Raw genomic sequence first — 10,000 nt, forward strand, 5'->3', positions numbered from 1 at the left:
GAGGAGAAAGGAATCATGCCTGATGTGCCTTCTGTGCTCTCCTCAGAGAGTCCTAGAGGCACAAGAACAGAGCCTAAAGCTGACCTTGTGCCACGGCTAAGAGCCACAGCATCTCCGTCATGGGAGGGAACAAAGAACAGACGTGCCCGGGACCACACAAAGGGACACCTTCCCAGCCACCTGCCCTCACGTGTCAGGGACAGGTTCTTGGAGGATGATGAATGCACATGGGAGCAGATGAAGAACCAAAATAGTCCACCAAGGAGAGAACAAGTAGCTTTCTGGGTGACAGTCTGGAAACAGGCATTACAGTGCCAATGCTCACACCCTACCACCCAGCAATTCCCTTCCAGGAGCTGCCATAGTCTTTCACAAGCGCACAGAGATACAGGCGTAAGGACGTCCGCTATGGTGTCATTTACAAGGGTGAAACATTGGAAACCACCCCAAATGTCCTCTCACAAAAGGCCAGTTTAAAAATTAAGGTGTAGCCAATACATATCAGGACGCCACTAAAAAGAACGAGGTAGGATTTTTATGTATCAGCATTTTTTTAAGTTTATTTATTTCGAGGAGGGGAGGTGTAGAGAGAGAGACAGAGGGCCAGGGAGAATCCCAAGCAGGCTCTGCACTGTCAGCACAGAGTGTGACGTGGGGCTCAAACCCACAAACCACGAGCTCATGACCTGAGCCGACATCAAGAGTCAGATGCTTAACTGACTGAGCGACCCAAAGGGTTTCCCCAAAGGGAAAAACATTTTAAAGGGTTTAAAGGCACGATCAAGAGTACTCTGAGGCAGAAAAGGGGGCCGTTCTCTGCCGTCCATGTGTGGCAGGGATGATCTGGGGGACACCGCATATGGCCTGTAGCCTACATTTCACTCATGCCTGGAGATCATCTCCTTCATGAGAAAGCGGTGATGGACCTTGAGCTCACTGGACATCAGTCACGGGGACTCGTATATCAGTATGATAGACCTGCTAACGTGGCCGGCACACTTGTATTTTATTGTCTGGCTGCCCCCCCAGCAGAGACACCAGCCACGATAGGGGAGTTTTGCTGCGGGGTTGAGCCAGAGGAAGGAAACGTCAGCAGTGCAGACCCCTTCCTATTAGGGGATAACCTGCGATGAAGGGCCTACGTAGGTATTAGGGGCAATTCTCCACGACTGCCTGCTTCATAAACCTGTCTCGGGCCAGCCAAGGGTGTGACAGGGGTCGGGGGCCAGAATGGGTGCTCTCATCTGAGCACGCAGAAGTCAGTGGCCAACGCATCCCCGGGCCATTTCTCTTTGGCCAGGAACGGGGTGTTTCCCGGGCCAGGGCTCCGGCTCTGGGGTGCTGGAATGCTATTTGATTCCACGCTCACATTCCTGACCCCCGCTGCCAAAATGTGTCACGGCGTGTATCAAAAGAGTACTTAAAAATATTGATGGTTTAAGAGGACTTTCAAGGCCTTTCTTGAGAGCTTCAAAGACCAGGCCCAGGAACCTGGGCCAGACCATTCTAGCAGTGGAGACACAACTGTAATGCACAAAATGTGGCAGTTTGGAGGGTCTTGGAGCACATTTACCCCCCACCTTCCATCTCGCACAGAGGAAGCTGGATAACCATCCGTCACCGTTGGCCCTTCTGAGGCAACTTGTCAGTTCTGCCACAAGAGCATTTTTTTTTTCATGTTTACTTATTTTTGAGAAAGAGAGAGAGAGCGAGCAAGCAGGGGAGGGGCAGAGAGAGGAGAGAATCCCAACCAGGCTCTACACTGTCAGCGCAGAGCCAGATGTGGGGCTCGAACTCACAAACCGTGAAATCATGACCTGAGCCAAAACCAAGAGTCTGGACACTTAACCGACTGAGCCACCCAGGCGCCCCACTATAGAGTAATTTTTTTTTAATGTTTATTTATTTTTGAGAGAGAGAGACATAGTGTGATCAGGGGAGGGGCAGAAAGAGAGAGAGAGGGAGGGAGGCACAGAATCCGAAGCAGGCTCCAGGCTCTGTCTGAGCTGTCAGCACAGAGCCAGACAGGGGTCTCAAACCCACGCACCATGAGATCATGACCTGAGCCAAAGTCGGATGCTTGACCAACTGAGCCACCCAGGCGCCCTGCCAGGAGTTGGATGGCTGAGACAGAAAGCCTCCCCTTCCCGCCTTCTCAGAAGACAGGACGTTACCTGCAGCCATAAATCAAAGCTGGCGGCTAAAACTGGCTAGACAACCCCTGCCTTCCATGTTCTCAGTTTATCATCTCACCAATTAACAAGGACAGAAGTGCCCAGCCCCGAGAGCTTCTTCCAGGGCTCAGACTAATTCCGCAAGCGTGGGGTGGTGGCCCCTCTGAGATCCGCAAAGCCTCAAAGCCTCCTCTTCTTGCTCTGGGTCGTCAACCCTCCTTATTGGACGAAGAGGCAGAAAACACTCACCACTTCCTGGGCGGAGGCTGAGCCAGAACCCACGTTCTGGCAGGACTGGATTCACACTTGCCCTCTGGTGGCACCTTGCCTGGCCCTCGAGCCACGTGTCAGACACACACGCGCGCGTGCGCACGCGCACACACACACACACACACACACACACACACACACACACACGTCTCTGCCCACCTAGACCCAACAGCAGAGGGCTTCTCCCAGACTCAGCCCCAGGCTGAATCTGTCCAACTGAATCATCTGCACAGAAAACCAGAGCTTTCAGCCCCGCCAACCTGCTTCCCCTTGGACGCAGGCCCCCTGGGTGCTGCATGTTTCGATGGTATGGACTTTGTGGCCATGGTTCACACCGGCTCCTTGCTGGTTTTCTCCCTTCCCATTCCCAAGTACACATCTGCTCCCTGGAAAAGGGCTCTCGCGGTGCCGGCTGCCTCGGCGGGTGCCTTCCCTCCTTTCCTGGAAAGCAACTCCACGAAGACCCTCATCTCTGCAATCCCAACAGCCAGCGGCTGGCCGGCCTCCTCGAGAGGAAGTTCTGTTTGGTGGCCTCTCCCCGCCCGACAGACGTTCACAGCCCAGACACCTTCCAAAGCCTCGGGAAAACCCACACCACGGTCCGATGAGCGCCACAGTGGCATCAGGGCCCGTCGCCATGGCAACCCTTGGCTTCCCAGCCCAACACATTGTCTGCCGGCTCAGCTCTATCTGCTGACTCCCAAGACTTTGCTTCCTCAGCTCCCGGCATTCCCAGATCGGACCTGGCGCCCCTCGCCTCCAAGTGGGTCTTGCTGACTGCCCGCAGCTACCCCCTGCCCCACTTTCCCGGGCAAAGCCTTTCTGAAAAGGACTCCTTCCCCCTTACAGCAGTTGGCTCCCTGGTTCGGGCTCCGCTGGTCGGCCCAGGCTCCTCCCCTCCGCCAGGCCAGCGTGGGGACAGCGAGGACAGAGTTGGGGGTTGCTGGGCTCGCATCACTGCGCTCAGGCACAGACCCCAGGCTGGTTTTCCTCTTTAATTCGAACCTCTCCGGCAGCAACACACTCTCGGAGATGGGGCGGAAAGGACATAGCGTTTTCTCTTAACTTACATCCTTGGGCCCAAACAAAACTTAAACTCCCACTGCACTCAATATTGTGCCGGAAAAGGGCACCGGCATCTGCTAGGATTTCCTGTCTTCCCTGCTCTGGCATCCAGATCCCACGTCCCAATGCTTTATTCTCCCCAGTGTTCGTCACCACGTCTCCTGCGTTCAAATAACTCCCTGGAGTAGAATGGTCTATCTGTGCATACGTAATAAAAGTACACAATTAAACTCATGTTCTCAAAAATCTTTAATGATACAGAAGTTCACGTGTTAACTGAAAAGAGCTGCATAGAACACCATACATATGGCAGGACCCCCAATTCTGTAGAACACACGTGCCGTTTAGAAAAACACCAGACGAGACAGTGATCACCCACGTGGTGTGGCTAAAGCCACGTTCCACATGTGTGACGTGTTCATACAACTTGAAAAGCAGTTCAGTGGAAGTCTATGAAAAACTTCTAGGAATGGGGACTCAGTGGAGGGTATGGAACCCACGCCCCTGGTTGTGACAACAGTACACTTGGCTAGAAAGGGAAGACAGCTGTGGATTTAAACATTTAGCTTCTTCGACCCAATGTGACAGTAAGGAACACGATCTTGGTCCCCGTCTACACTGCCCCGCCACGTATACACAAGTCTCATGCACCCCACGCACAGGCACTCGAGGGAACAGCCACCAACCCATCTCAGAAGTAAACAGGCTGAGGTCAAATATCTCTTGCAAAGTTCCTCGGCTGGCCCGTGGCCCCTTGGGATTCCAACTCAGCTCGGACATCAAAGCCTGCCACCTTACCCACTATACGGCCACATCGAAGCCTAAGGAAGGAAGCTAGCAATCGGACAATTAAAAACAAAAAAATCACCATCTGGCACAACGGAAGGAACCTGCTCCCGTGTCCTCTGGTGCTCAAGCGGCTGGGCAGAAACCCAAATCCAGCAGGTAAGCAGCCACCTGTCACAGGGGTCCCAGCAGAGGGCTGGGCTCCGTCCACCCAGCCCAGGGACCCCCACCCCCGCAGGTCTCTTCCAGACTGATTTCGCAAACGTTCAAGGCACCTGAAGGGCCAGCTCAACTGGCCCTCTCCCCTTTCTCAGACCTCGTTTCCATGGCCAGCTCTCCGGGGGGGGGGCGGGGGGGGGGGTCACCGCTTCCGCCCCCAGGCCTAACAGAGGACAGCTGGGAGCTGAACTTTGTTTATAAAATAAAACCCCAGGATCCAAGAATCTTGTTATCTATTTTCACATCTATCTTTCCTGTAGAGGAATCTCATTAAAACAACCACAAAAGGAGCAACTAGGGGTTTCAAGTTCTGAGTCACATTATTTCTTTTTCTTAAATAAGCATGGAATCATACACACACACACACACACACACACACGGAGTTTTTGTTGAGAATAACTCGAGTATAGAACTTTCTACCATACTGCTGACACTGACAAAGGGACTGACATCCGGGGCGGATGGCACCACTGCCAGTCTGAGCAGGCCCACTGAGCTGGCCAGAGAGCCAAGTCCCCAGGGTCTCAGCCTCCAGAATGTCCCAGGCAGGTTCCTGGGCCCGTGCTAGCCCAATGGCCATCTGACCGGTGGCTGGCAGCTCCCTCTAGCGGCAACGCTTGTTTACGTCATTCGTGGACAGCCCTGAAGAGCAGAAGGGAAATCGGGCCAAAGGCAGGCCCAGATGGAATGAAAACTCAAGTGCCAGGGCACCACTTTCCTTCCTCTGGACACCTGCTGCCAATGACCTACAGTGGGGACCACCGTGAAGACACAAGGAAGTAGGGAGGGAGGCAGAAAGCTGATGATGGCAGACTGTTAAAATTCTTGGCGAGGCCAAGACAGAAAAGCACACACAAGGTAAATTTAGAATCAAGTAAGAGGCAACTAAGTTAGACCTTAAACAGTCTAGGGAATCAAAACCAATCCTGGAGGGTGGTGGAGTTCCAGTGAGAATTTGTGAGTGCGGGTCTCCGAGATGCGAGGGGCCACCAGGATGGTGATAACCGATGAGCACAGATGAACACAGATGTTAAAACTCACATTGGAATGACCAGCCTTCCACACGAGCCGTAGGAAGCTGGAATTCACGAGACTACTTTGAAATGCTACCTCCATCAGATTCTCACTGATCTAAGTGCACAAATGACATGATCCCACCTGACACCCTTGTTCACTGAAACCACTTCCAACCCTGGGGGATCAGGAACTGGGATAACCGGGAAGAAAGCAAAGGATGGATTCCCATCATCTTCCCCAAAGCCATCTGGGAGAATGGCGTCATCGCCGGCCTTCGGTGCCCCTAGGAGAAAGCGCTCGTGACACAGAGTTGTCCGTCCTTATATACGAGTTCAGGTCCAGCTGTCAAAGGCAAGGCGGGGCTTCCCACAGGTGCCCTGTCCGTCCTTCCAACGGCCGCGTGTGCAGCTCTGTGCACAGTGGGTCTTCAACCTCAGATGAGAAGTCAATTAGGACAGAGAGAGTTGTAAAGAGGCCACAGGAAAGGTTTCCTGGATTTCAAAGCAACTTTTTCAGCTTACAGTCATCAGATAAAACAAAACAAAAAAAAAACCCCAAAATACAAAGGGTTTTTGAGTCCAACCTTTGTTAACTATTAAGCCTTGATTAAATTGAGCAGACCAAACATGATCTTTTAACACCGGACACACCAGGCCACAGGAATGGAAGAGAACACGGACAGCACCAAATGACGGGATGAGAACGACCGCCTGGCCCTGACCGTCCACAAGTGGAGCCCACTGCTGGACCTCCTGCCCGTCTGCCATCGCTGCTCGAGGACGAGGGGAGCCCCCACATCCTGTATTGCTTGCGAACCCGCTGGCCGGCCTTCCTTCCTCTTTGGTAGATTTCTGTGGCCCCAGTTTCCCTATTTTTATTCAGATTCCCAAAACCAGGACGTTAAAGAGTTTTTTTGAGGCATCAACTGTATTCTTTTTGTTCTAATGATGTCCAAACTTTTTCCTGTTGCTTTAACCCTTTAGAAAATAAAAAAGTACGATGAACCATACAGTACACTAGGGCAGAACTCTAGGTCACGTAGCTTGGAAAAGAGTTAAATTTAGAGGTGCCTGGGTGGCTCAGTTGGTTGGGTGTCTGACTTTGGCTCAGGTCATGACCTCACGGTTTGCGAGTTCGAGCCCCAGATCAGGCTCTGTGCTGACAGCTGGGAGCCTGGAGCCTGCTTCTGATTCTGTGTCTTCCTCTCTCTCTGCCCCTCCCCAGCTCATGCTCTGTCTCTCTCTGTCTCAAAAATAAATAAGAAAAACATAAGGAAAAAAAAAAAAAAAAGAGTTAAATTTACTCTCAACAGATCCACGAGTTACCCAGGGAGCTCTGCTTGCTGCGTCACTGCACAATTCCCACCATCGCCGTCAGGCTGACGTCAGGCTGCAGACCGAGACGAGTTTTCTGGTAGAAAAGCTCCTGCCCCTATGGACCACATCAGAATCAGTTTATTTTTCGATAGAGCTTAGGTTTTGGGTGTACTTTCTCTTCACGTGTCTCCTCGGTTTCTCTTGCTCCAATTTTCTCTGATGCTCCAGGAAGTTTAGAATTATAATCTGTTGTGACGTAAGGTATTGTCCCTTCAAGCCCACGCTGAAACAGAAACAAACACAAGGAGGATGAGGGAAAGTCCCAAGTCCTGCCAGTCAGAGTTTGTAGTGTTTCTTTTCTTCCCCAGAAAACACGGTTAAAAGTGAGAGTCTGGGAAAGGCCCTCACACTCCTAAGGCCTCTGGTCCCCCTCCCCCCAGACAGCTCACTTGAGGCAAGTGGCCCAGTCACAAAGGTCACTGTCTTCTTTCTGTCCAATTCAGCTCCGCAAACACATTAACCGAGAGTAAGTGGGCGTGGGTGTGTTTCTCTCTCGCACAAGTTAGGACAAGCAGCTAGGAGGGGTGGGGCGTCCACGGCCTCCCCAGGCCGCCAGAAGGCCTTGCAGTCTGGCTTTCAGGCCACCACACAGATGTCCTTGGCCAACATGACTTTCCCACCAATGTGCCCAAAGACTGTCCTCAGGACGGGGTAATCCTGGCGAGATCACCTCTGCCCTCTTTTCCCATCAGCTCCTCCTGGGATGATGGCTCTACCACTGGACCCCTGCCCACAAATGGCGGCAATTCGTGGTCTTGGACCATGAGGCCACCCTGACACTCTATCTGCCTCATCCAGCTTCCACAACCAAGTGTGAGTTTCCCACACAATAACGTGTTTCCATGACTCTCTTCGCCATGGACACGACCAGCAACTTTCAGGGCTGCCCCTGGGAGTGTGAGTGCTCACCTGGCTCTTGAAGACACACTGCGGGATGGAAATGGCTCCGACCAATAGGCAATTCACATTTCTTAGCTCTTCTGGGGGCACAGGAGTGAGGATGTGGTACAGCCGCTTCTCCATGTCGATCCCTCTACAAATTCCTTGAAGACACACAAAACACTAAGATATCCTTTCTGGAAAATATTAAATCTCCCTACCACTGAGAATCAAAGAATGGCTTTTAAAATAAGAATTTCAGGGGGGCCTGGGTGGCTCAATCGGTTGAGCATCTGACCTCAGGTCACGATCTCACAGTTCGTGGGTTCGAGCCCCGCGTCGGGCTCTGTGCTGACAGCTCAGAACCTGGATCTTGCCTCAGACTCTGTGTCTCCCTCTCTCCGCCCCTCCCCCGCTCATGTTCTGTCTCTCCCTCAAAAATAAACATTAAAAAAAATTTTTTTTAATAAAAAAAAATAAAATTAATTTCCATGTCAACCGTGTTTTGCTTTGAAAATACAAAGTTCCAAGAGACAGGAGTATCTGACGACTCTTAGTCCCCTTCTCCTTGTTTAGCTGTGAGGAACCAAAGTGGTCCATATGCCAGAGTCCCGGACCGTCTTCAATAAGGTGCACACAGACCAGAGGGAGAAAAGCCACCATGAGGAACAGACAGACGACACAATCTTTCCGCATCACCAATTCCTCCTTCAGGGTCGGTACCAGGTGACACAGTTTCTGTGGAAACACTTCTGCGGAGCAGTAGTATATGAAGCAAAAATTTGTGATTATTTAAGGGTTTTGCTAATTTCGGGTTACATAAGTCCAGCACCCTTCTAGAATCATACTCTGACATTTATTGACCTCAGTGAGCCAGGGGGACAATCACATGAGGTAGGCCTGGCGAAGGAGGAAGGGCCCCGAAGCAGTACGAGGCCAATGGTCCTGGGCCCATGTGATGGGGACCACCAGGATGTGACATGATCACGTCTGTCCTCAGACCACCCGACCGTGAAGTCCGGCACGGAAACGGTGGCCCAGACTCTTGGCAGAGTAAGAAGAGATGAGACTGACGGAGGAATCAGACGTCCCTGGGAAACGAGCTACCAAAACCTGCTAGCAGGCTGAATGTGGTGAGCAGAGGTGGACCCAGGGCAGGTGGACCCAGGGCAGGGTGAATCTTCCAAGGATTCTTCACAGGCCTGGGAACAGGAGAGGATGCCGGGCGGGAGGGGTTCTGGGGAGAACATTAGGACCTCAGTCATGGACCTAGGACTCAGATGCCAGTGAGATACCCAAGTGAAGACACACACTGCTAACGTGGGCTTGGAACTCAGACACGCAGTCAGGCTACAGAGATCCAGTGAGATCAGCCTAAAGGTAGATCTAGGGTCCCAGCATGGGGACAGGTGGCCTAGGGAAAATGTGTCAAGTGAGAAGAAGGTCATGACCGGGCCCTCAAGAATCCTAGATGTAGAGCTGGCAGGAGAAGCAGAGAAAATGCTGCTTCCTTCCTGCCCACCAGCCCCCAGGCCCACTGTATAGAAGCCAGAGACACTCTCTGATCACTCCAGCTGGGAGACTGATACAAGGTCAAGACCAGCCATCTACAGGCGGAGAAGGGGGATCAATTTCAGTCGATATACAGACATGGTTTACTCTCACTCACCAAATCCCAAACAATCACAGATTGGAGTCTGGGCGAGCAGGATTGGTCCATTTGCGTACCCTCTAACATCATCTAGGATCTTGCAAAGACCAACCCAGCTGGCGTTCACAGCATACAATATATGGGTAGGAGCGACGTCAGCGTGAGTAATTCGGAGAGCAACTGCATTGAAAGGGACCTGGAAAATAAATGTGCATCTCCCTCAATTAATTCAACTGGAAAGATTACTTTTAATTTTTAAAAGTTGACTAACCAGCTATCTAAAGTTACGTTGGCCAGAGGCACCTGGGTGGCTCAGTCGGTTGAGCATCTGACTTTGGCCCAGGTCATGATCTTGCGGTTCGTGAGTTCAAGTCTCACATCAGGCTCGCTGCTATCAGCACAGAGCCCGCTTTGGATCCTCTGTCCGCCCTCTCTCTGTCTCTCCCTTCTCTTACTTTCTCAAAAATAAATATTAGAAAGAAAAGAAAAGAAAAGAAAAGAAAAGAAAAGAAAAGAAAAGAAAAGAAAAGAAAAGAAAAGAAAAGAAAAGAAAAGAAAAGAAA

The 10,000-nt window shown here is 51.6% G+C and overlaps 1 protein-coding gene across 1 annotated transcript in view; it reads right to left on the bottom strand.

Moving 5' to 3' along the window:
* Positions 1-6,963: 6,963 nt before the first annotated feature.
* NOL9 (nucleolar protein 9) overlaps positions 6,964-10,000 on the bottom strand; it is a 14,976-nt gene continuing 11,939 nt past the window's right edge. Inside the window, exons 8-10 of the mRNA XM_040459898.1 lie at positions 9,456-9,633; positions 7,817-7,950; positions 6,964-7,130 (exon numbers count right to left, since the gene is read on the bottom strand). Coding sequence (XP_040315832.1) covers positions 6,981-7,130; positions 7,817-7,950; positions 9,456-9,633 — 462 coding nt within the window. The 3' untranslated portion in view covers positions 6,964-6,980. The remainder of the gene's footprint in view (positions 7,131-7,816; positions 7,951-9,455; positions 9,634-10,000) is intronic.

This window comes from Herpailurus yagouaroundi, unplaced genomic scaffold, assembly GCF_014898765.1.
Source record: "Herpailurus yagouaroundi ecotype Mexico unplaced genomic scaffold, PumYag 77, whole genome shotgun sequence".
Lineage (NCBI taxonomy): Eukaryota > Metazoa > Chordata > Mammalia > Carnivora > Felidae > Herpailurus > Herpailurus yagouaroundi.